The 27,423-nt window shown below is 42.6% G+C and overlaps 1 protein-coding gene across 1 annotated transcript in view; it reads right to left on the bottom strand.

Moving 5' to 3' along the window:
* Positions 1-6,218: 6,218 nt before the first annotated feature.
* LOC112114849 (B-cell scaffold protein with ankyrin repeats) overlaps positions 6,219-27,423 on the bottom strand; it is a 77,349-nt gene continuing 56,144 nt past the window's right edge. The window contains exons 7-11 of the mRNA XM_029913505.1: positions 26,504-26,567; positions 25,096-25,125; positions 24,090-24,148; positions 20,763-20,818; positions 6,219-6,887 (exon numbers count right to left, since the gene is read on the bottom strand). Of these exons, the coding sequence (XP_029769365.1) occupies positions 20,768-20,818; positions 24,090-24,148; positions 25,096-25,125; positions 26,504-26,567 (204 nt within the window). The 3' untranslated portion in view covers positions 6,219-6,887; positions 20,763-20,767. The remainder of the gene's footprint in view (positions 6,888-20,762; positions 20,819-24,089; positions 24,149-25,095; positions 25,126-26,503; positions 26,568-27,423) is intronic.

Here is a 27,423-nt window from a genome sequence, read left to right as displayed (position 1 = left end):
GGTGAATGAAAAAGTGAGCCTAAAACCTGAACCATTGCTTATTTTGGGAGGTTGAAGTTCATTTAGGTTTGAAATTGGATTTGAACTGCCTGGTGGATTTGGCTCCAAGTGAGAGCCAGAACTGGAAAGGGCATGTTTCCTCACAAGATTTCATCACTGTTCAATCCAAACTCTACCCCCGATTCTCCCTCAAATCTGAACACTGAATTGTAGCCTGAAGCTAAACCAGATCCACATCCAAACTCAGAGTCTCTTCTGTTCAGTTCTACAAAAGATGCACCACTGACCAGCATGAAAAAAAAAAAAAAAAAGACAACCTGGAAACCAACAGGGAAATAGGAGTTCAATAGCTGCTACTGGACTTCATAGTTTGGACCTCCAGCATTGGCACTCTTCACCTTAAAGAACTGAGAGTTATATCTGAGATTGGAGAAGGCTTTTTAAATGGAAAAATTCCAGAGCACCTGCAATGCAGTGAAAATGATAGGCTATGCAGATGGTGTGGGAGACTGATTGGAAGGTCTCATGTGAGGTGTTTGAGAATTTTAGAAATTTTGCAAAAGGAACTCTGTGAGTCAGAGTTACAGAGAGCAGCAATTATAGCAGAACCACCTCAGAGGGTGGCATTCCAGTCTGGTGAGCTTTGGTTATTGGTAAATACAGAATAAAACCAGGATCACTTCCACTATTATATTTTATCCTGTATGTTACTGTCTTCAGTATTTTGTTATTTTTTAATCCAGTTTTAATGACGTACACTTTAGTGTAAGGAAGGATAGAACTGGTATTTTCAGTGCTCTTTGCTTGCCGGGTGTGCTTTCATAGGTGTGTTTTTCACTCTGTCTTACTATGTGCTCTGTGTTTGTACAGTGCATAGAACAATGGAGCTCTGATCTTAATTGGACCTCTATGTGATACTGTAAATAAGTTAATTGTCGTAGTATTATTTTTACTTCATTTATTTTTTTCTCATATTTTTTAATGAAAGACACTTAGCCAACAGAAATTGAAAGCCTTATTTTCTAATACCTTATTTGTTTATAGCTTCATACAAGAATTAGTGGCACACGCTGGAGGTGCACATGGAAATGCTGCAGCAGACAGTAATGCAAGAGGATTACCGTTGCAGTGCACATGACAGATGAGAAAGACACACTTTTGCTTTTGTTGACAGCAGAAAGGAGAATGATTTCACTGCTAACTCACACATACATCATGTGCTGAAGTACAAAGACTTCTAGGAATACCCACTGAAGACTGTATAAACCATTGTGCTGACAAAAAAAAAAAAAAAAAAAAGGGTACTTTGGCTATTGGCTTCGCAGATCATGTCAAATATAAACAAGATAGAGGTTCCTGTTCTCAGCTTGTTGACAGAGCACTGTAAGATTCCATTCCACAAAGTCTACATTATTAAGGTCTATGTATGGCTGATAAGATATGAATTTTGGCACTCACAAAAGTGCGCTGGGACGTTAGAGATGAGCTGGGACAAAAAAAGTGTGCATGACATTGATAGGACATGTCATTCCAGATTAAAGCACAGGGGAGCATGGAGAGAATATTGAACAGTTCAAGTCAAATCCTGCTTCAGTGGAAGTTTTGGATGAAAAAAGGCAAGCAGGGTTTGGCTGCACATGGTAACACCGGAGAGTTTCTGTGGACAGGCAGTGCAAGTTGCTCATTAAGTCATTAAAAATGTGAGTGATTCCTCTGGAGACAATTATTTTGTAGGACAGCACAGTGTCAGTGACAGTGGGAAAAATATCAGTGTTCTTCTAGCAGAAAAATCAGAACATTGTTTTGCTTTTGCCATATCACTCGCGACAAGGCTTGTGTTTAAAGCTATTTCAGTGACAGTTACAGCAGTTTAAAATATTTACTTTTACTTTATGTCTTCCATTATGTAACAGTGAGACACTATCCGTCAAGCACAATGGGTTTTTTATATGAAAGCAACAGATGCAAGATCTAAGAATTCTGTGGATAAGCTGGGTTTATTAGATGGTTCGATCAGCATCTTTCAAAGGCTTTAGTCGCCAAATCCTGCTTGTGAGTAGACCGAATTAAGTCAATTATATTAGTTACATAAAGTACACAAAATTTGGCTCCATGGTTATCTTCTCTTTGTTGCATTCCTGAATTAGAATGATTATGTCCTAGGGTTTGTGCCTACAAATTCCATTGACTTCACTACAACTATATGAGAGCGGAATTTGACTGAGTTTTTAGTGCTCCTTTTCTTGCTGACATGTCTACATTATAGCAATGATGTCATATCTCTTCCTTCTTTTCTCAGAAGTCTCCCTCTGTGTGTTTTGCCTTGCAGCAAATGGGGATTCAGTATGTCTCCTTATAAGAAACAAAATTAGAGTCTGATCCAGAGCCCACTGAAGTCAATAGAAAGACTGCCATTGACTTTAGTAGGCTTTAGACCAAGCCCACTGGCCATGTGGTAAAGAGCAAAGCACTGATGAACACCTGGTCTGGATACCCCAAAATCCATGGGACTGGGAGTAGGAGTCCCCGCAGATCCTCAGGTGCCATGTGTTTACGAGGCCACACCCCTTCCCATACCCCATGGACACTAATGAGTACCCCTGCCCTCCGAAGAGAATAATCCCTCAGGTTTTTGGTGGCTTCTAAGCTACAGCTATTTGGATCTAATTCAGGACTGTGGAAAAGAGAGGATAACCATAAGGCCAAAAGCAAAAATGTCCGCCTTTCTCCTCTTTTGTGTGCAATGCAGTATCATAATCCTCTCGTTTTACTGTCTGCTGCAGCATTTCCATATGCACCTCTAGGGTATGCCATTAATTCTCATATCAGCTATAAAGAAATAAGTTATTAGAGAATAAGGCTTTCAATTTGTTTTGGCTAAGTGTGTCATTAAAAGGATATGTAAGAAAATAATAGTTGTTATTAGTATTGTTATTTAATTCATTAATTTAGAAGTTCAACTAAGGACCATTGTTCTAGGCACTGTACAAACACATAGCATGTAATAAGAGTGTACAAAACACACCCATGAAGGTGCTGCAAGATTTACTGATAAGCAAAGAGCAATGAAAACACCAAATTTATCTTTCCATACACTAAACTCTACTCATTTAAAACTGGATTGAAAAAAATCAATTGAAAAATAACAAAATACTAAAGATAGTAACATCCAGAAAATATGTAATGGTGGAAGCAATTCTGGTTGCATTTTATAGTTACCAATAACCAAAGCTCATTAAATTGGAATGCCATCCTTTGGAGTGGTTTTCTTGCTATAATTGCCTCTTGCTGTTCTTCTGACTTGTGGTGTTCCTTTTGCAAAATTTCTAAAATTCTTAAATACCGCACATGGGACTAGCTAGTATACATACACGCCCCTTCCCCCTTAGCAATATGGGAATGGCAGGGTGGTTGTGACCTCCTGTCACTTGTTGGGGGTTTCAACATCCGTGCTGAGAACCCAAGATCTATATATATTCACAAAAACCAACCAATAGTCTGAGCAGACTGAAGGAAACTAGCGAAAATATTCTATTAACACCAGAGAATTGTCATCTGATTTGCACCATCTCAATTTATACTGTAAGCCCCTCGGAGCAAACACTATGTCATATAGCACTTACCTAATAATCAATAGCAAATTGATGCTTATTTGTATGAGTCTGGTGCCTATGTTAAGACTGAAGAATTAATGCCTATATTTTTACAAAATTTGGCCAGTCAGAGACAATGTCAAGCTAAATCTGTGCCCTCATGATACTTTTGTCATCAAAAGTAACAGCCTCACATAAATCATGGAAGAATGGAAGAGACATGTAATAGCAAGTTGAACAGAGGAAAAGCAAAAACAGTGACTAAGATATATTATTTTCAAGAATTTTACCTGATCATTGTCGAACACTGTTCTCCGAGAACAAATAGGTTCCTCTTGAGCTCAGTGTGCCTATTAAAGCTTAGTCTTTCCCCAGTGCCCTCTTAGGACATGACTGGGTGCTGTACTCACTCAGCCCCTCATCATCCAGGTGGTCTACTGTACAGGTCTGGCGAGGGAAAGTCAGCCTTCTGGCTCAGGTCCGCTGGAGGTCACCCATTTCGGGGTTCAGGAGAAAAGACACACAGGGCCAAACATGCCACAGGCCTCTCTTCCTTCAGGGAGACTCTGGCAATCCACACAGTCTGGCTTAATGTCACCAGGCAAGCAAATGACTTGAGGTAACCATTGGTGTGTGTGTGTGTGTGGGGGTATTAAGAAGGGTAGCAGCAGATTAAGAGTAAGAGCAGAACTAGAAACAGGTCAGAATCAAAACCTTCAGTCCAAACTAGAGCAGGTGGGGAAATGTTTTTTTTTTTCCCCCGGAGGGAAAAAAAATTGTTTTGTCTTTATTTGTCACAGAACAGTCTGATTTAGTAAAACCAAACATTTCCAGCCAAAACCAATAGTTTTTAGGTTTTGGATTTTAATGAAAATGAGAAATTTGCTACAGAAAGCAGACACTTTTCACAAAAAAATGACATTTAGTCAAAAACCCAATTTTCTATGGTGAAACAGTTTCAACAGAAAATTTTCAACCAGCCCTAATCATCTTAAAATTATACACAGGTGTGGGAGACAACTTCATGAAAATACCTCAAAAGATTTTGTTGGTGTCAAATCCAGACCCTGAAATCTACTTTAAATCTAAACCAGATCCAAACACTGGCTCTTCAGATCATCTCTCTTTGTAACAGTTCTCTTTCTTGTCACAAATAACTCTTTGCTAAATCAGGGCAAATAGCAGGAAAAAGTCTTAGTGAACATGTTCACTCACCTGAATTGTTCCTCAATCTGACCATGTTCAGAGCCTTTTCTTTTCCATAGACATTGGTATTTTGTTCAGGGAGGAACTTTTATTTAAACATATTCAGGTGCTTGTGCATTAACAAGAATATTCACACTGGAGATGCTTACATTAGATCATCCAGTCAGGGAACAGAAACCGTATCAGGTGACTTAGTTGCCTAATTACACAGCTGAAAGGGCAGACTGAGAATTTTGAATGTCTGATATGACTCACTGTGAACAGTGTATGAACAATGCACAGGCCTAGGGTTACCATATGTTTGGTTTTTCCCAGACATGTCCGGCTTTTTGGTAATCAAACCCCCGACCGGGGGGAATTTCCAAAAAGCCGAACATGTCCGGGAAAAATACTCCCTGGCTTACCTTAGAGCGGGCACCGGGGGCTACTGTGCTCCCTGACTCCTGGGCTCTGTAAGAGCCGAGCTGCCCGAGCGCTACCGGCTTCGGGCAGCCCCCATGCCTCCGGACCCTGCGCCGCCAGCTGGGCACTTCCCCTCCCGGGCTCCGGGGGGCGCAGAGGAATGGGGGCTGCCCGAAGCCCGAGCACTACCGGCTTCACTGTTTGACGGGCAGCCTCCAGACCCTGCGCCCCCGGCTGGGCGCTTCCCTTCCTGGGCTCCAGCTGCGCTGGGGAAGCGCCGGCCGGGGGCGCAGGGTCTGGGGGCTGCCCGGCAAACCGTGAAGCCGGTAGCGCTCGGGCAGCTCTTTTCGCGTGGCTGGGAGGGAGGAGGGGGAATGCGGGCACTCAGGGGAGGGGGCGGAGTTAGGGCGGGGACTTTGGGGAAGGGGCGGAGTTGGGCGGGGAAGGGGCGGAGTTGGGACGGGGCCAGGGGTTAGAAAGGGGCAGGGCCAGGGCCCCGTGGAGTGTCCTCATTTTTTATTTTTTAAATATGGTAACCCTACACAGGCCTAAATGTGTTGAGGAAAATTATTTGCCAATCAATAATGAATAACCAAAAAATCAGTAAAATTCATGACCTGCAAAAATTGTTCTCAGATAGAAAAACCAATAACTAAATTGCTGACAACAAACACTTCAATCAGTTCTAGCATTGTGTGAGTGCTATCTCTAGGATACAGTACTGGCTAGAGTGTAACTTGCATATACATACCTGTACATTTCCCTTGTGTGGATAAGAAGGGTCATTTCTTCAAATCTTGTAAGTTTTCCTGCACAACTGAGGGTGCTCATTTCAATCTCAGAGTATGTTGCTATGTGAATGCAGATCACAATTTGAGTCAAATTCTGCTCGGTTATGCCAATCACTGCATGTGTTTTACTGGGATTGCATAGGTTTACCAGAGGTTAGAGCCTGGTTCTGTGTTTCTAGTTTACCCTAGGCACACTATTAAACATACATACACAAACACAAACCTGCCTTGTAAACATTATTTTTTGTAATCATGCTTATAGCTGCAGATAACTCGTGCTGATTTACTTCCAAACTTAATATACAAAGATATGGCTGTTAGAAAGTAGCTCTAATTAGAATACAGTCATTCCTCCTGGCAAAAGAGGCAAGTTTCCTGTAAAAACAGACATTACAAATTTGTATAAAAATGTTTTTAAACAACAGAAAGGAAAACATACAACTTCTCTGTATTTATAACTTCACCAGTTGTGTGCATGTGAGTCCATTTAAATCAAGCATCTTATTCAGCTTTTTAGTGGCACTTTTTAGCTGCACTTCTCTAACAGTTTTGTAGCAGTTGAAATGAGTATAAAATACGATACGCAAAACAAGGCACAGTTTTTTTCTTAACCTCTCATTTAGAGAATCAACTGAAATAAACAGCAAGGAAAGAGTGTAAAATTTAGTGCTGACTTGACAAGAAATTTTTATTACTACTTTCTTCAGCAATGCTGGACTTTTGCCACGATTGCCCAAACCGTATGATTCCAAGGTGCAGAAACTGCAGTGATGAGAGCATGGTCATTTTCTTAGCAATATGTGCAGTAGATTGAGCATAAGTCAAGATGTAGATTGGATACGTGTGTGGGATGCTGAACAGAGGCAGCTGATGCAAGACAGAATGAAGAGGTGCACTGCAGGGAATAACAAAAATGCATATTATTGAATAAACTTTTAGCAATAGGTGGGTACATGATCAAATACAACATTTCTTGAAGGTTTAGATAAAGCATCAAGCGCATTAATTCTGCTTTCAGATCCACATCCAGGATTTCAACTCTGCTCTTTCTACATGCATAGAACTCAATTTGATAAAGGAGTGAACACCACGTGAAAGTTGCAGTGCTGAAGGCAGAAGAGAATTTGGCCAGAGAAGCTTACTTTTGAATGTTTATTTGTGCGAGGAGCCTTGCTAATTTGCATTTCACTAATGCATGTATTTTATGATTCACACTCAAATATGTCTTCCTTTCCATGCCCCAGCAAAAATGCAATAGCAGAATGTCAGTGTAAAATTATGAAGACACGTTTTCACACACTTGTCTTGCAAGACAACATACTAAAAAGGCTCAAATCCTCAGCTAGTTTAAATAGGAATGGATCCACTGACTTCAGTGTAGCTACACACATTTGCTCCAGCTGAGGATCTGCTTCAAAATTCATAGCAAAATGCTGGGAAGAATGTCATGGTATAAGGAATTATTTACATCTCTTTTAGGATTGTCCCACTTTGAAGGCTGCTGGTCTGATGTTAGAAAAAGTAGCAAGAGTTATTTCAGGGATGCAGGGGATGAGCCTACCCTTGAAGACAGTAATAAATATCTATTGACTTAAGTGGTACAGGCCTATATCCCCCAATTCCTTTTACTATGCTGTTGCATTAGTGGTCTGATTTGTCAAAGTTAAACAAAAAACACACAATCTGATTTAGGATTCGTCTGACTGCTATCAGTAAATATATTTCATCACGTTGGTTTCAGGTCAGACATGCATAAAGGGAATGGCTGAAAGCCTGTTAAAAAAAAATAGGAATCTTTCCATTGACTTCAATAGGTTTTAAATCAGGAACAAAAAGCTCAGCCACCCAGTTTTTATAAAGGATTTGAGAATTTCACCCCGTACATGCATTTTCTCTTCAGTGGTGCATGTAAAATATATTCCATTTCCAACACTGTTTCTATCTTGCTGTTAACTTGGCAGGGCCAGATGTGAAAGGAAGAAGTTGTAGCACACTCCTCTGTCATTCTTGTTAGTGCCGTTTCACTTTTGTACAACAGGTAGCAGTACTCTATTTTATGCAGCAGGCATATGTGCCTCTCGATGAGCATGTCCTGCTTTTCAAAAACACAAGCCACTACCAGTGTGGTATTGTTTTCCTTTGAGCTAGGTCTCCAACTCAAATTTTGTCACAGACGAGACCAGAAGGGTTCAGACTCAATCATTTTTTTGAAGGAGAGGGACAATCTATTTTGTCCATGACAATCTATTCTGTCATAAACAAGAACATTGGCACAATTTGCTGAATAAATTTTATCTTGCAAGTTATTCTCCCACATGTAATTCTCTCTCCCCCTATCCTTTCCTCTTTTACTGGTGTAGCAATTTTCTAAAAGTGACAGAGATCACCACTTGCTAATCCAGAGTTCTCACGCTGCATGATTCATCTCATGTTAGCAATCTTCAGTTTACCTACTGTTTTAACAAACTTTTTCATCTTAATGGTTTTCTCCAGCTGTAGTTCCTTCAGTAGAGATGAGGGTCCGGATCCTTAGTTGATATAAGTTGGCATAGCTCCACTGAAATCAGTGGAGCTATGCCCATTCACACCAGCTGAGGATCTGGCCTGAAATGTTGAAAAGAGAGGCAAGGTATTTAATGCAGTAGTTTGAATTTGTTCACTTTTAGGTCATGCTGAGTCCTATGTAACAGCCACTTGGAGTTTGCCAGCTTCTGGAGCTCCACTCTGAGCCTTTAGGGGGCCCTACAAAAAGGGCCTAAAACTAAAATAGCTGCACCAGTCCTCTGACCTCATTCCCAGCACACTTCGAGTCAGGGGTAGGGACAGATGGAACTAGAAACCCCTGCTGAGGCCAATAGGGAGGTGTCTGCATGGGGCAATCTGTACAAGCAATCCAAGGGACCAGAGACAAGCGGCTTAACAGCTCCCAATGAGGGAACAGTCTGATAGACACAGGGAGAGCATGTCGTTTCACTTTTGAGTTTGGAAGCTGGAGGAGGGACAGTGCAGTTCACCGAGTCCCTGCTAAACGCCTACTTCCCCTGAAGTGAGTTTCGCGCTGCTTTGAGGCTCTAGCTGCATAAACCAGGCAGTTTCGGCACTGCAGCAACCCACATCCAGAGGGAGAGATCTGATCCAGCACTGGCTACTGAGAGCCAGCTGAAACCCCAGGAGGATTCCAGACCCAGGAACCAGTGATCCCAGTTGGAGTCAGGAGAGGACCCTGTCCTACCCAGGGGTGAAGAAAAAGTAAGGTGACTTTTATTTAAGCCAGTCAATGCCACAGAGCTGCAACACTCCATCTCAGGACATTTAACCTCAGCTATACCATCTGCCTCAGGGAGGTGCCAGGGAAGAACTGGAGTTTGCAAGTGTTGGGAGGTGGGGAATTCCTTTATTTTTAATATTCATTAATAATTAATTAACCTTAACCCTTCCATTCTCCAGATCCTACTTTCCCATTCCCAGCAAAGTCCCCCTTTGTTATGCTGTTATTTCTGGTGTGTCATTCCTTTGCAGGGATTTTTTTATTTACTTTATTGTTCCTTGCGTAATGGGCTTTACAGTCCTTGCAAGCTAGCAGTATTATAATTGATTTTCTCAAGGGTTAGGAGGCCTGGGTATATGGGAAAGTGAGGAGTCACTTTGAGTGGAGGCACCAGATGCCAGAAAAGAACCCAGGTCCCAGACAACATGGGGACAGGGCAGAAAATGCTCCAAAGACTGGTGATCGCAAGCACCACGGAGAGAAAAGGGAGGAGGAGTAAGCCACACCTCAGGGGTGGGACTATAACTGTCTGTATCAGAGAGTTTGGGGAAGGAGCGTAATAAGTGTGTTAGAAGGTTGGGAGGGAATCTTTGTCTAACCTAAAAGCTGACTACTATCCAGAGATGCTGTGAGGAGCAATGAATCCTGAAGCCTGATTATCCTTTCATACAAGCATAAATCAGGACTGGAGTCAGCAGTGTAAAACTGGTATAAATGAGAGGGGAATGAGGCCTATAGTATCTATTCTAGGAGAGAACTTTTTGCTCAGGATTTTTCTGTAATTTGTTTTAATGTCACAGACTATGGCTAGAAATGGACCTACTGTGACCAAATGAACCCTATATTCACACCCGATACACCACTGTAATAATATTTATACAAAATATGTCTTGTAAGGTATCATTTGAAAACTAATAACTTGCTGGTCAATAGTATCATGATGAAATGTAGGTAGCAACATTATATGTAGGGCCCTACCAAATTCACAGTCCATTTTGGTCAATTTCAGGGTCACAGGATTTTAATCATCATAAATTTCATGATTTCAGCTATATAAATCTGAAATTTTACAGTGTTGTAATTGTAGGGGTCCTGACCCAAAAAGGAGTTGTGTGTGTAGGGGGGTGTCACAAGGTTTCTCTAGGGGTGGTTACGGTACTGCTACCCTTACTTCTGTGCTGCTGCTGGCAACGGCACTGCCTTCAGAGCTGGGCAGCTGAAGAGCGGCGGCTTCTGGCTGGGAGCCCAGCTCTGAAGGCAGAGCCATTGCCAGCAGCAGCGCACAGTAAGGATGCCATGGTATGGTATTGCCACCCTTATTTCTGTGCTGTTGCCTGCTGCACTGTGCCCTCCATCAGCAGCTGTCGCTCTTCAGCCACCCAGCTCTGAAGGGAGCCATGCAGAAGTAAGGGTGGCATGGTATGGTATTGCCACCATTACTTCTGTGCTGCTGTGGGCGGGGTGCTGCCTTCAGAGCTGGGTACCCGGCCAACAGCCACCGCTCTCTGACCAGCCAGCTCTGAAAGCAGCGCAGAAACAAGGGTAGCAATACTACGACCCCCCTAAAATAACCTTGGGACTCCCCTGCAACCCCCTTTTGGGTCAGGACACCCAATTTGAGAAACACTGGTCTCTCCCTTGAAATCTGTATAATATAGGGTAAAAGCATACAAAAGACCTGATTTCACAGGGGGAGACCAGATTTCACGGTCTGTGACGTATTTTTCATGGCCGTGAATTTGTTAGGGCCCTAATTATATGTAGTTTTTAACAGAAGCTGAAATTACGACTGAAATGTGTTTTCCAAACAAGTCCTGGAAGGGGATCAACCTGTTCCTCAAAGACGGAAGACAAGCTGATGCCTCTAGCCAGGTGTCAAAGTTGATGGGCAATCACTGCTCAAGTGGCCAGTCTTTGTCAGTGAAGGGGGGCAGGAACAGATCGATTTTCATTTTAACAAACAACAACATGGAAAGGACAGTTACCTGTTCCGTAACTGGCGTTCTTCGAGATGTGTTGCTCAGGTGTATTCCACTACAGGTGTGCGTGCTCGCCACGTGCACTGGTGCCGGAAGTTTTTCCCTTAGCAGTACCCGTAGTGGGGGAGCACCGCTGCGACCCCTGGAGTGGTGCCGACATATCGTGCCATAAAGGGGGCTGCGTGCTCCCGCCACCCTCAGTTCCTTCTTGCCAGACAACTCCGACAGTGGGGAAGGAGGGTGGGATGTGGAATACACCTGAGCAACACATCTCGAAGAACGCCAGTTACAGAACAGGTAACTGTCCTTTCTTCTTCGAGTGATTGCTCATGTGTATTCCACTATAGGTGACTCCAAGCTACCCCTGATGGCGGCGGGTAGGAGTTAAAGGTAAATTCTTAAGGGTTACCCGGGCGGAGCACCGCCCTACCAAACCTGGCGTCATCCCTTGCTTGGGAGACGATGGCATAGTGCGATGAGGAAGTGTGGACAGAGGACCACGTAACAGCCCTACAGATGTCCTGAATAGGGACATGAGCCACATAGGCCGCAGATGAGGCCTGGGCTCTTGTCGAATGCGCCTTCACAATAGGAGGCGGGGGAACCCCTGCTAGGTCACAACAGGTGCGAATGCACGAGGTGATCCAGCAGGAGATCCGCTGGGTAGACACTGGGCGTCCCCTCATGCGCTCAGCCGAAGCAATAAAAAGCTGGGGGGACTTCCTGAAAGGCCCAGCGCTCTGCACACGTCTAACATGTGCAGGAGACGTTCCTCATTAGAGGAATGGGGCTTAGGACAGAGGATCAGGAGGAAAATATCCTGATCCATGTGGAAAGCCGAGACCACCTTCGGCAAAAAGGCAGCGTGAGAGCGGAGCTGAACCTTGTCCTTATGGAATACCGTATACGGCGGTTCAGAAGTCAACGCCCTAAGCTCGGAGACCCGGCGGGCTGAGGTGATAGCCACCAGGAACGCCACCTTCCAGGAGAAGTGGGACCACGAACATGTGGCTAATGGCTCAAAGGGAGACCCCGTGAGGCATGACAGCACCAGGTTCAGATCCCAAGGCGGAACAGGGGGTCTAGCGTAAGGGAACACCCTGTCCAAACCCCTCAAAAACCTGGAAGTCGTGGTGGGAGAACACGGACTGTCCCGTCACTGGAGGGTGGAAGGCCGAGATGGCCGCCAGGTGCACCCTGATGGAGGAGGGCGCCAGCCCTTGGGTCCTAAGGGACAGGAGGTAATCAAGGACAAGCTGGATAGACACGGAAGAGGGAGAGGAACCTCTTTCCCTCGCCCACATAGAGAACCTATACCATTTAGCGAGGTAGGTTCGACGTGTGGAGGGCTTCCTACTCTCCAGCAGGACCGATCTTACCTCCACAGAACACCTGCGTTCCTCCTCGGTCAGTCACGGAGCAGCCACGCTGTCAGGTGAAGCGCGGCTAGGTTGGGATGGAGGAGACGACCCTCCTCCTGGGAGAGGAGGTCCGGGCGGAGGGGCAGCCTGCGAGGCGGGGCCGCTAAGAGTTGCAGTAGGGTCCCGTACCAATGCTGACGGGCCCAATCTGGGGCTATGAGGATAACCATCGCCCCATCTGATTTCACCTTCTGGAGGACCCTGCCTATTAGGGGAAAGGGCGGGAAGGCGTACAACAGGGCCCCCGACCATGGGAGCAGGAACACATCCGATATTTCCCCGTCGCCCACTCCCACTCTGGAGCAGAACCGAGGACACTGCCGATTCTGGGCGGTGGAGAACAAGTCTACATGGGGAGTACCCCACTGTAGGAAGATCCCCCTGGCTACCTCCCTGTGCAGGGACCACTCGTGCTGCTGGGAGAACACCCTGCTCAGGCGGTCCGCGAGCGTGTTGCTCTTGCCAGGCAGGTAGAAGGCCCACAGGAGTATGTTGTGGGCTACACAGAACTCCCACAGGAGCTGGGCTTCCTGGCATAAGGTCCGGGAGCGCGTGCCTCCCTGCTTGTTGATGTAATACATGACGGTCGTGTTGTCCATGAGGACTCTGACTACCTTCCTGTGCACGTGCTAGCAAAAGGCCCCGCACGCTAGGCGTACAGCCCTGAGCTCCCTGACATTTATGTGCAGGGTCAGCTCCTTGGGAGACCACATACCCTGGGTCCTGAAAATCCCCACATGGGCTCCCCAGCCCAGGTCCGAGGCGTCTGACACCAGATCTAGAGAGGGGGGCGGCTCTCGTAAGGGAATACCCTGGAGCATGTTGCTCGGGTGGGTCCACCATTGAAGGTCTGCCACCACCCTGGGTGGCACTGTGACAACCTTGTCCAGACTGTCCCTGGCCTGGGAGTACCGGGAGGCCAGCCAAAGCTGGAGGGGCCTCATTCAGAGCCTGGCATGTCGCACCACATAGGTGCATGCTGCCATGTGGCCTAGGATTTGCAGGCACACCCGTGCCGTGGTTACCGGAAAGGCTGTGACCCCTGCGATGAGTGCTGTGAGCGTCTCGAATCTGTCCCATGGGAGGGAGGCCGTGGCCCCCTGGGAATCTAGCAGTGCCCCTATAAAGGTTATGCGCTGAACCAGGATCAACGTGGATTTCTCCTCGTTTACCAGAAGACCTAGAGCCCCGCAGGTGCCTAGCAGGAAACTCGTCTGCTGCTGCACCAGAGACCGAGACCAGCCCTTGAGCAGCCAGTCATCTAGGTAGGGGAAGATCTGCAGTCCACTAAGGCTAGAAGAGCTGCAGCTAAGCTGGAGCAAGTTCCGACTACCTTCACTGGCGGCAAGAAGGAACTGACAGTGGGGGGAGCACGCAGCCCCCTTTATGGCGCGATATGTCGGCGCCAGTCCAGGGGTCGCAGCGGTGCTCCCCCACTACGGGTACTGCTAAGGGAAAAACTTCCGGCACCGGTGCACATGGCGAGCACGCACACCTATAGTGGAATACACATGAGCAATCACTCGAAGAAGAACCTCTTTTACAGAGAAACTTCATACCTCCATCCTTGCAGTGGAAGGTAGTTTATCTATGGGTAACTTTCAGGAAAATGCACTTCAAAGGTTGACTGGACTATAAAAGTCAGGGGCAAAAACTCCTCTCTTTCATCCAAGAAGACAAAGGAACCAGCCTTTGGACTTTGTGAGAGATCCTGACTTGAAAATTTGATCAGAAATGATGATGGGAGCCTGTGGTAAGGATTTTACCTTGAACCAAGTCTAGTTTCTTAAGTCTTAGCTACTAGGAAGTGTTCTATCTTTATTTCTCTTGTAACCAGTTCTCACTTTAATACCTTATACTTGTATTCACTTAAAATCTCTCATTGTTGATAAATAAACTTGGTTTATTCTTTAATCAAAACTAATCCAGTATTGTGTTTAAACTGAATTGTTTGTTAATGCCAATTAAAGTAGCAAGCAGTCATACATTGACCCATTTATAGGGGCAATGGACCTCTAATATCTGAACTGTCCAGGAGAGGACTGGACAGTGGAGAATACATGTTTTTAGGGAAAATCCTGGGTTGGGAATTTGGTGGGGCCACCCAGGCAGTAGTAACCACGGTTGCTGGAAACCAGACTGTGGCTGGTGTGTTGCTGACATGCTGCTGGGGTCAGAGTGGCTGGACCAGGACTGCAGCTATACACAGACACTCAGGGTGTGACCTGCATGCTGTTTGGCTGTTTGTGAGAGGCCCAGGTTGGGAGCCATAATAGCAAGGCATTGTGAGGCACCCAAGTTGCAGGCCAGGTGGTGAAACAACCCTGACTGATTGGGATTGCACCCCACAATGTGATAGCTACATAGGGGACGGTGCTTAAATTTGTTTCTGTCACTGCTTTTTACAGCTGAATGATTTAACCTTGGCCCTTTAACTTTGCACAAACCTGTTAAATACCAATGTTTTATCAGCTCTAAAGATTGAGTGAATTTAATATTGATTCCATAGGCCAAGCTCTGCACTCAGAGCGAACACTTGTGGACCCACTGACCTGCCCAAGAGCTGGGGACAAAGGGAGGTAGAGAATAGCATATTCAGCACCCATCTTTAAAGTCTCATCCAGCTGGGAACTGCATGAAAGAGCGATGAATGTCTTCAGAAGTCTCTCGGTGCAATAATGGTGTGTGGAAGTGAAGGCACTGATCTGTGGGACACTGGAAATGAAGCCAGCTGGATGGAGACAGGCTGAGTAATGCATGATAAACTGAAGTGGCCAGACAATTCTGAGGGCTCATTTAATCCCAAAAGGCACATAAACACTCTGTTTGATTATAGAAGCAACAATAAAACAGGATAAAGTGCAGCTAAAAGCTATAGCTGCAGTGAGTCAAAAAAAGGGTCATATTTTAAACTATATTATTGATGAAGCACAGAGATGAGTTTTAGAAATGTGGGCTCAAAAACCCTAAACAAAGGGAATAAATGGCATTGTTATAGATATTGGCTCATATTGTACTTTCTACTCCTGGGCAAAATCGTATGGAAGGGAATGAACTAATATAAAAACTTTGCTGTGTTCATTGAGGAAGTGCTTTCTTTCCCATGAGGTGTGGCACTGGCAGGTGTACAAAGGCGGAAGTACTGCAAATATAAGCAGAGAGCAAGAGGCCACAGAACAATAATACCCCAAGCTTATGGATCTCAGTCAGCAGCACAAAAAAAAACCCCTTTCTTATATCATCGTCATCAGTCTCCCGGTACACCAGCAACTGGCAGCACAATACATTGGCTGGCCATTTCATGGTTACAGTCTGTGATCTTTCCAAGGGGGTTCATAGAGCAAGGAGCAGAAGTAAATATTGCTTCAAACAACATTAACTGTCAGCAACCTTAGCCATGTAAGGTATGTACATTCTTCCTGGAAAACCTGTTCTCCAACCTTGCTCCCCACGTACACTCTAGAAATTAGTGAAAAGAATGTGATAGAATAACGATTGCCTCTATCTTCATGCCTCAAAAAGTATTGATGTTTTAACCATCCCCTTCTTATCGGGAGAGAGGGCGCAGTGACACCACCACGGAGGAGAAGAGATTAGAATGTGATTGAAACCTAGTCTCAGGAGGAAGATCTATTTTCTTGTAATGTCTCTTTTCCATCTCTCTTCCCTATGTTGAATGTCTCCCCTATTGTTTGTTTATTCTCCGTATGGTGGTCTCCCTCCCATCTCCCATGTTACTTCCCTGCCGTATGTGCTGTAGCAGCAGCAGTGGCAGAGTGTTCATGAAACTGACTGACAGTCCAATCTAGGAAGAGCCTGAATATTGCACTTTAGAGAGCAGGAAATCCATCAGTTTCACTGACACTAACGGGAAACACAACAGGAACACTATCAATCCACCCTCCTTCATTTAAGTGAAGGACAGCAAGTTTCAAGAGCGCTTCATATTAAGATTACTTTTAAAGTCTGAAAATAGGTCGTGCCCCCCATTACCATACAGTGGTTCTAATATAGTATACTGCAGTGTTCCCCCTTGCTTAGTGCAGTAACTCACATAGCACTGCAAGGTAATTGTTGGCTAAAGTTGAGCTTTACAATAGCCTATTTTTGAAGACAGATGCAATATTAGTTTTAGTTAAAAGGGTATGTTATCTCCTCCTCATTATAACAATGCTGCAAATAATGTATCATTATATCATATATCAGTAAATATAGTAATACTTTTCACCTCTATAGCTTAAACATTTTAAAGTGAAGTCTGACCATCCTTGTCAGGTAGGTATTATTAGCCCATTCTGCAGATGGGAGACTGAGGCACAAGAGATTAATGCTCTAGTTTTCAGAGCTTCTGCGTACACTCAGCCCCCACTGACATCAACAAGAGCTGCTGGTGCTCAGCATGCATGAAATCAGGCCACAGGTGACTTGTTGAAGGAGGACTGTGGCAGTTTCAGGAACAGCATGTAGATCTGACTCTCAGCCCTGTGCTTTCATGACATGATCATTCTTCTCTGTGTACGGCTGCATAACTCATTAACTTGTTCAGATGGACTGGGGTCTTCAGTGGGCTGGCAACAGGATGTAGCAACTTTCATTTCTAGGCAATTGGTTCAAATTCACCATAGGTCCAGAATGAAGGAAAAGTAATTGATAAATTATGTGAAATTAATTGGTGGTCTCAGTTCAGCTCTGGTTGGCAAGCTCAGAAGAGAGGCCAAGGACTGCATGGACAGGCAGACTATGAATGCAGTAATATTCTATTTATCTATCTCTATATCTTCTAAGCCAAGGGTCGGCAACCTTTCGGAAGTGGCGTGCCGAGTCTTCATTTATTCACTCTAATTTATGGTTTTGTGTGCCAGTAATACATTTTAACGTTTTTAGAAGGTCACTTTCTATAAGTTTATAATATATAACAAAACTATTGTTATATGTAAAGTAAATAAGGTGTTTAAAATGTTTAAGAAGCTTAATTTAAAATTAAATTAAAATGCAGAGCCTCCCGGACTGGTGGCCAGGACCCAGGCAGTGTGAGTGCCACTGAAAATCAGTTTGCGTGCCACCTTTGGCACACGTGCCAGAGGTTGACTATCCCTATTCTAAGCAATCAATCCTAATGACTCATCATTTCACAATGTTTAAAATAGTTTTAAAAGCAATATACGGAACAGAAAAGAAAGTGTAGGTAGCAACTGGTGATTAAAACAGAGTCCTTGAGGTACAATATGCAATAGGATAGGTTGTCAATGAACTACTAGAGAGAGCAGTTAATATTCCAACAGGATATAATGAGATGCCCAAAGTAAAAAGGTCACATTCATTAACAAAGCCCATCAGCAAACTCTGCTGCTGCTGAAAACGGGAGTAGTAAATACACAATCCTCTCATCATTTAAATGACAGATTACTGAATGGCTATAGCTGATAGCTAATTAGTGTTTCTCTGTGAACAGTCTCCTTGCATTAATACCTTTGTATTACCTCAGTGATCTCTTTATTAACCAGTTGTGGTGCTGGAAATAAACAGCATACAAACCGAATATAGTGTAAAAAGAAACAGCAAAAAACCTCAGTGGTTAACTTTCCAGTGACAGCTCCAAATTCTCTGGTGAAGGGAAATCCCTTTGAAAAATAATAGGGCCATTCTCTTGTACCCCACTGTCATTGTTTCAGGATAAGTTCTATCTCTGAGCTCTCTCTCAGTCTCTTCATGGGTAGCCTTCCACGTGCCAGACCCAGTGCCAACACTTCTCAGAGTGGAATCCTGTGATTTGTCCCACTTATAGATTGGGTTTCTAGGTTACAAAACCCCTGTTTACCAACTGTGTTTCTCCAGCAGATCCAACTATATTTGGCCCCTGCTACAGGCTTCCATTCAGGAACTAGACGAAAAGGCAGTGATCTTGATCTTTTTTTTCAAAACAAAACATTATGTATTCATGCATAGGACTAAATCAGACAGGCAAGGGTTAGAACAACAAAAGGTCTACACACATGGCATCTTATCTAAGCATAGCATTTCCATAGCAAACCTTAGTTAGGTCCAATTTAGCCCTTACACCCACTCTCCTGGGGACTGGATTACAATCTTTTTTGCAGACCTGCCTCTGCCTTCAGTTTCAGGGCCAGTGTTTTTAATAATTTCCAAATTCTTTCTTCAAACTTTCTCTCTGCAGGGCTCTGGTCCTGCCATAAGCTAGGGGTGGTTGTGCTCCCCTTGGATAGTGACAAAAGAGCAACATCTTTTGACACCCATATTGTTTGTCAAGTATCAAGGATTTACAACCATTGTCTGCCTTTCTGCAGATGTGTAAAACCTCCCAAGACTGAGTTAACTCTTTTCTATCATGCTGTCTAATACATGGGTGCAATCAAATAGAAGAGGTACACAGCATATCAATAAAAACATTTCAGATCTCCCATCTTCCCATCTTCTTCACACTTTCTACTACACATTTGTATATTTCGCTGTTAGTAAATGACTTTCGGCTTGGGTCACTCCTTGGGTTCCAGCAACTTCTGAATACAAGACACAGGCTGTGAGCACCTAAATTAGGATACAGAGGTGCAAGCAACCTGAACCCACCCTGTTCTGCCAAGGGGCTGGAAGTGCAGGTGTAACCCACAAGTGTGCAAGGCTGGCCAGAGATGGGGTGAGTCCAGAACACCTAGAAAATGATTGAGTGCATTCCTTGGACAGCTTTCATCTCTCACAGTGTCCCAGCTAGAGTCTAAAGTTGCCCCCCTTACGTGAAAATAATTTGCAGCATTGATTTAGTTCTGCCATAGAAGTGAGGTACCTGTGGTCCTAGAGGATATATCTGTACAACTATGTAGTCCCTAGCACACAGAGAACCAGTATGAACTCAGTGGCTAGCTTTGATGTCAGTGGTGGTCCTTGGTGAGGCATTTTAGGTTCATGCTAGGATACGAACTTCCCTTCATTCCATTACATATGTTCACTAATAAAGGGCCATTTGAAAGTGCCCCTCAGTGCTATATTGTGTCTGAGAGGCTGGTTAATGAAGTACTACTGCTGCTTTGAAATCCCCTTACTGAAAGGTGCACTTTGCAATAAGGGGACCCAGAGCGACTGCTGTATAGGAATCCCTCATCTCGTAGCGCTAAGCTTGTCTCTCTCACCAACAGAAGTTGCTCCTATAAAAGATATTTCCTCACCACCCTTGTCTCTCATACATAAAATTATCAGTTGTGAATTATACACAGAACTGGGCAAAGGTACATTGATTTTCTTATTTTTCGCAGGGTAGCAGTATCCCAGCTTTCCCAGTGATAGAAAGCCTTCACTGTTTGTCACTAATTTCTGGTGAATACCCTTTCCCATGTCTCAAGGCCTCTGGATACTGCTTTGCAGGATGTACAGTTCACAAGCCTACTACAAAAATGCAAACCCTTTCAGGCAACCTAGAGAAATCTCCAAAGATTCTAGAAATGAACAAAAATATATTAGTTGTCCAGTCTAGGTAGCTCACACCTGCCATTGCAAAAACCAAACAATCCTCTTTTGGGGACACTGTTCACCTAATGCTGATCTTGCACCACTCTTACCCCTGCATTCTCCATTCACTTCAGTGGAGTCACTACTGATTTACACAGATGTGAGCAAGATCAGAAATAGACCTCATATCTGGATTATGATGGTTTTTAGTTACATGCAGCACAGGTTTTCATTCAATACCTTTGTGACAGTATATGTATAGTACGATAGTATATATCTGTTCAGTATATCAGACTACATATTCCCCCAAAGCCTCTAATTTTGCTGGTGCAATTAGTTGTACCTACAACTGCACCCACTTTTTAATTGCACGCACAAGCCAGTTGTGTTTCTGACTCAGTGCAAATCTGCCACTGTACTACTGAGGGCACACTGAAATCTGACTAAAAATCAGGGCCATAACGTATAATACATAACACTACATACTATAGCACTATGTGCATTTCTGCTTATTGCAGTAATGATGCCAGGATTACGGCTGAGATGTCACTTCTATTCCATGGTTAGGAGCATGCATCACTGATATGAAGCACTTTATTAGGAATTGTTTTATACAAAAATAAATAATTTATATATGCTCTTACCTCCGTTAATTATCTTTAGGCATCTGTTCCTTTTCTGGTGGGTTTCGAGTTGGAGACTAAAAAGATGTATACAATTTACAAACAGCCATGAACGCGACATGAGCAGTTAGGACAATATAGAATGTTGAAAAATCTAGTAAGGTCACAAAGTCTATATTTAGAGTGAGTGATTGTTTTTACAGAATGTGATATGTTAATTTTTAAAATTCTCCTTTAAATTCTACAATATCCTTTCTATATTTCTGGCAGCCACTTAAGTAATGTTTTTCTACCAAGGTGTTAAATATGGAAAATGCTATGGGGAAAACTGTGAAACTTCTATAAAAATTGGTCATTTTTGTTGGAGAATGAGCTGGGGTGGGTCTGACCCTTGCCTCGGACTATACAAGAGTCCCCTCCTCTTTGTTTGGGGATGTGCAGCTGCAAGGATGGAGTGGCATCTGAGGGAGATTGAGAGGTTGGGGAGTATTGTAAAGACACCAGGCCTCTCTAAGAACATCCCAGCCATGGTCTTTAACATCTTGGGTCTTGGTCATTCCATGGAGCTTAAGTGATGCCTCCTCCCATTCCTGCCTATGGGATAATTCCAAGGAAACACTATGAGTTTGTGAGCTCTTCCACTGAGTGGCATTCACTTTGAATTATTTCACTCCTAATAACAGGGAAAAGCAAAGGATTTGAAATCCAATGACTGGCTCCATATTTCATGAACACTTTGAATTGGTGGATGTGTTCAAAATAAAGGTGTGTATTTTATGGTTTAGGCCCATCTCTACTTCTTCTCTGTCTTATGGATTTTTGTATATGCATTCCCTTCCCTATCAGAATGGAGTCCACTGATTATCAAGTGAGTGAGTTTACTGAGATAACTGCCAGCAGTGGGAATAGAAACAAGATGCTGGTGAGAGATGAAGAGCTGGGGAAATTCATCCAGGTAATCAAGATAGTGCTCATAATCAATAAGCTAACAGTTTGTGAAAGAAGCTCAATGCTATTCTGAAGGCTTTTTGGATGAAGCTATGGAAGCAATTTGGTCTTTGGCAGACAGTTGGGCAAACTTAATTAAACCATATATGCTTTATTGCCATGGGCTTCCACAGGTTCAGATTGTGAAATCTGAAAGAGTATATACTCTAGGATTGCTTTACTCCAGTAGGTGACCTGGCCATGTGCAGTACATTGGGGAGTTGAGCTGTATTGGAGCAGTTATAACAATAAGAGGACAGAATGTTTAATATAGCAGCACATGGTGAAATAAAGACAGTCCTTGGAGATTAAGCTTTTTCTCACAGAGAAATGAATAAATTAACATGCACTTTCATCTTTCATATTTAAAAAGTCAGCAGTGTCTGAAGTCATAATTATGTGCTGGCTATTGAATGGCCTATGTAAAATGACTTCCATCCAGTTCCCAGTGAACAAGCACCAAAGGACAAAACAACCATCAAAATTGCCACAGCATGTCACCCACATTGGTGGTCTCAAAGGTGCCAAGGCTGGAATGGGCATTAAGACTGAGTTACCATCTCACCCCGGTTGTGGCTCCAGCAGAATAAGTTAGAGGAATATTCATGGGGCAGAACTGTGACCAAAGGACTACAATTTCCAGGTGTATAAGTCTGACATGTTTCCGGAGACCTATGTTCATTCAAAATGCAACTATGCACACTGATGATACATATTCCCCACCGCCCCCGAATACCTGGCCTTTTGGTCTTTTCAAATACAATTTATGTTAACTTCAGATGTTTTGGAGCCTCTATCTGGACCTGTTGTTGCTTTCCATTTTGCAGACAGAGGCTCTGCACCTCTGATCAGGTAATCTCCTACATCACTGGCGGCAGGGCCTTCAGCGTCAGCACATGGGGCAGCACTGTTGGTCTGGGCACAATAGACTACTGTTGTTTAAAACATAAGTGCATTACTGAGTGATAGAATGGTTCTACATGCCCATCCTTGGCACTAAGACTGGCAACGAGGTTGCTAATTATGGTAATTTCAACTTCGATGGCAAATTTTATGATGTGGAAACTTGTCCACCCAGAACTGGCCTGAGAAGAGTTCATCCTACAAAAATTACCAAAGAGCCATCAGAAGACAACAACAATTTACAGGCAGTTCAAATCATCATGAATCACAACTATTTTCTTTAATCACCTCTGATCACTTTGAATCATCTCATTTATTTTTAGAACATGATTGTGGATGATTTTTAAATTATGGGAAATGTCACACAAAACAAGGCAGTTTGTATGTGGTAATGAGTAAATGTTGCACAAGTGCCTTTGGCCAGATTCTTAAAGGTACTTAGGTGCATAATGGCTTAGTGGGATTTTCAGGAGTGCCAAGGAGCCTAACTCCATTGATTTCAATGATAGTTAGGTGCCTATGTGTTTTGAAAATCTAAGGCACCTTTTTGTATCTTTAGGCACCTAAATACCATTAAAAATCTGGCATTTAGGAGACTAAGTCTCATTGACTCTCAGTGGGACTTTTAGACTCCTAAATCACTTTTGAAAATCGCTCTTCAGCTCCTAAATCATTTAGGCATTTTTGAAAACTTTACCATAGGAGGTTTTCTTTGGTGATTCATTTTTGTCTCCAGTTCTATAAGAATGCAACAAAAATGTGATCATATCCATGCCTTAATGGACGTCATTTTAATTGTGATCAGAGAATCAGCTTTATTAAAAGCTAAGTGTTTTCTATGTTCATATTCGGTGCTTGAGCAAATAGCACGTGCATTCATATGCCACACACTCACTCCTTATTTAGTAGTAGTAATTGTTAAAATCAGATTAATCCCACTTGCCTTTCCAGAAAAAAAAATCAAGATAAACTCTCCTGCTGCCCACAAAAGGCGTATTTTTTATGATTAAATCATATATTAATAGCCACAAAGTATTACTTGGGGACCCAAAGATAGGAAGAACTGAAATAATGTAGTAGAAGACTGAGCCTGACCCTGCTTCAACTGAAGTTTATAGCACAGTTTCCACTGAATTTAGTGGGAGGAAGATCAGCAGCAATATCAAGAAATTCAAAATCACATTTTGTAACTATAAAAAGCAAAATTCAGTTATCCCCCTGCTCATTTACCAAAATAACTAAACTCCTTCCTGAATAAGTTTATGGAATAATAAGTGTGCATGCTAAATCTAATCTTCAAACGTGGCTACTGAATAGGACATCCAAATCTGAGAGTCTAAAAGTGGGATATGGAGATATGGTTAAGGAGTCTATGTTTGAAAACTGGTATCTCCATATTTCAATTGCAAATGAATTCAAACATACAAACGTGGGAGCTATGAAAATATCTATACGTACCAGTTTGTTAAATGGTGTTGTGTACAGCAGGTCTCTAAAATGAAGGTTTTCCCCACAAACTAAAGAAAGAGAAGATATGCTACTGTCATTTTTGTTTCAAGCCACGAATTAACATCTGTTGGGTGGACAGAGATGTAACCTTCTAATGTCCCAGCCTTACACTCATCATTTTGACAATTAACTCAGTGGGAGTTGTGTAAGAACTCAAGGATTAGGTCCTCAACAGTTAAAATCTGTTTCAAAAGGATCTGGGATCCCTTCAGGTTCTTCCCAGTTTCTCCTCCTTTTACGTCTCTGCCTTGTCATTCCCACCCAAGAAGGGTTGATGAAGTTCTGTCTTATACCCATTTTGAATGCCAGCTAGAGAGACTCACTTCAGAGCAATATAAGACACTGTAGCAGGATTCATAGATGTTAAGACTCGAAGGGAACATTCTGATTATCTAGTCTGACCTGTCTAATGCACACAATAGAATTTCACCCAGAATGGCAGGGCTCTCTTGTTGACCTTGAAGGTCAGGTGGGAGGTGTGGTTCATTAAGAGAGAGAGTGGCTCTCAGGAGAGAGGAAACTAGAGAGAACTAGGAGAACAGGAGGTCCTGGAGGGAAACACTAGGAGACAACCAAGCTCAGAGAGAAAGCTTAGTTTGAGGTCTATATCAAGTAACTGTTTGTGAACTACCAATAAAATCAAACCCTAGGAAGGGTGTGATTCTGAATACTAACTCAGGGTCTGTGTGCTCTGTTGTGAAAGCTGATAGGGATTCAACCATTTCACAGGCGCAGTGCTGTGGCAATGTGGGGACTTTCTAAGCTCCTGGCAACGTGGGGACTTTCAGACTGAATCCTCTAGGTTACTACTATATCATTCAGCTAACCAAAATGCATTATTTCAATCTAAGGAATCAGCTATATAAACTGGAATTTCTGTGCAGTAGTTTTTGCCAGAGGGGCAATCTGAAAAGTACCTATGCTAAGGTCAACTTTTAAAGCTAGTATCACTTACCATTTGGATGATGTTCAATGGTGATTTTGTCTGTCAGGAGGAAAAAATATTGTTAGAATTTGTTTTACTATCTTTCTGGCATTAGAGCAAGTGTGTGTGTGTGTGTGTGTGTGTGTGTGTGTGTGTATTTTCCCCTCTTTGGATTGGATAAATATATAGGTGTGTAAATATAGATATCTTTAGTATCGCTTGTACACTCCCACACCCCCTATAGCTATATGTGAAGGACAGGTTTTTTTTTCTTTCTTTTTTTTTTTAAAAAAAGCAGTTTACTATTCTGTACTAATTGTCAAAATTAAACCGCAGGACAAATTGAACTATTTTTCATGGGATTTCACATACACTCCACTTAACAATCAATTAGCATTAATATTTAGGAACAGATTTTAGTTAACTGAGTGACTACCTGTTTAAAGGTACCTATTTTATATTTACTTTAAAAATGCTCCTTGGTACTCCAAAGAGTACTCAACGAATACTGAGTTTTATCAAAATTACTACAACACATTAACCATCAAATCTACGTAAGTGCACTGTTTTCCAATGTAATCATGAAAGCAGTAGTGTGGGTGATTTCCTGATTAGGGGAGCAGAGAGAAAAATAATTTGCAAACATTTTGTGATTTAGAAATAGAATTTTGCATTGGCTGTGTTCACATCTTATTTTTAACAAATGTTCTGTGAATGGAGTTTTGTTTGTATAAATATTTGCGGGAAAATTTCAGGTTCATACTCAAGATTTGTCTAACTGTGAAACAAACTTTTAGTTTCAAGACAGAATGAAATTTGATTGGGGAAGAAATGCAAGTAGTTTATAAAGTGCAGGCCATCCCATCAGGAAGAAAACAATATAGTATAACTTTAAATAATGGAAAAAAAAAAAAAAGCTCACAATGAATAATGAATACCAATTATGTGAAAAAGCTCTTGCAATGAGCAGTTCCTGAGCAATTCACAGACACTAAATATGAATCATTTTGAACAGCGAACAAGTTAGTAAAAACCAATGTGAATCACAAACAAGAAAAAAAAAAAAGACTAAATTCACCACATAAACTGTTATTAGGAAATCGATTGCCCATTTCTAGTCCCAACACTTTATTAAGAAACACAGTGCATTACAAGAAAGCTGAGCAGTAGACATGGAGGGTGAAATCCTGGCCCCAACTGAAGTCAATGGCAAAACTCCCATTGACTTCAGAAGGGTCAGGATTTTACCCTAAAAGTTGATCAAGTCTTTATTACATTTAAAATAATACCTGTGAGTTAAACCAAGATACACAAAGTGCTCACTAGGGCCTGATCTAAAGGCCAACCTGGGATTTGGATTGGTACCTAAGCAGAGATATGGCATATTTATCCCACAATTCATGTCTTCATTGTATTGAAATGCTACTTAGATATTTACCATACAAAATTTCTTCTTCTGGTCTTTTCCCAATAATGCTATCTCTGAGCTGGCGTACTTTTTCCTTAAAAAAGAAACACACAAACAACAATAAAAATCAATAACTAGGGTTGATTGTAAAAAAATAATGAATGAATAGCTGGAAAAGGTTGGCTTTTTAGTATTCTGAACCTTTAGCTTCTCACTACAGGAAAATCATTTAAAAAGGCTAGGAAGAATGCTATGCTGCTCTATAGGTGCAGCCTTTTAGTTTCAGCATTTATCCCCAAGCCATCAGCAAGTTATGGCGTATCCAGGACTAGACAGTTACACTGATATCCACATAGATTTAGGCAGTCTGCATCGGTCTTTGTAGCCATAATAAAGGGTAGTCATTTTCTAGCCAATTGAGAAATAAGGTGCTAGTAGAAAGAAACTTTAGGATCTGATCCTACCATCCTTATTCATGATAAGTAGCAATTTACTATGCAAGTAATCCAACTGATTGTCTGCAAAGACATATTGAGTCTTAAATATTTATTTTCTGTTTAAAACAAATGTTTAGTGTGAACAAATTTCAGCCCATGTATTACTTGTGAACTGCAAATTGAAACAGGCATTTTAATGGGGCTGTTCGCAGAATAAAATACTATTCAGCATGAATACTGATATGGTAATAGAATCATGGTCTAAGGGATCTGGAAGATATCCTATTCTTCACTTCACTTCTTTGTACTTCTGATAATTGCTAGTGGGGCTACTGCCAGCATAATGATTTCTTTGTTGCAATACAAAAGTGGTTCCATTTTAGTGGTGGGTGGGAATACAATGATCCCTATATGTATATACCAGACTGTAGCACGTAATTCTGCATGCAAGTTCTTTGAGACCTGTTTAAAACACTATGTAATGTATATACAATGTCTTATATATCTGAAATG

This window comes from Terrapene carolina, unplaced genomic scaffold (genome assembly GCF_002925995.2).
Source record: "Terrapene carolina triunguis isolate 2854851 unplaced genomic scaffold, T_m_triunguis-2.0 Scaffold706, whole genome shotgun sequence".
In the NCBI taxonomy this organism is placed as follows: domain Eukaryota; kingdom Metazoa; phylum Chordata; order Testudines; family Emydidae; genus Terrapene; species Terrapene triunguis.
This window is presented reverse-complemented; position numbering and strand designations above follow the sequence as displayed.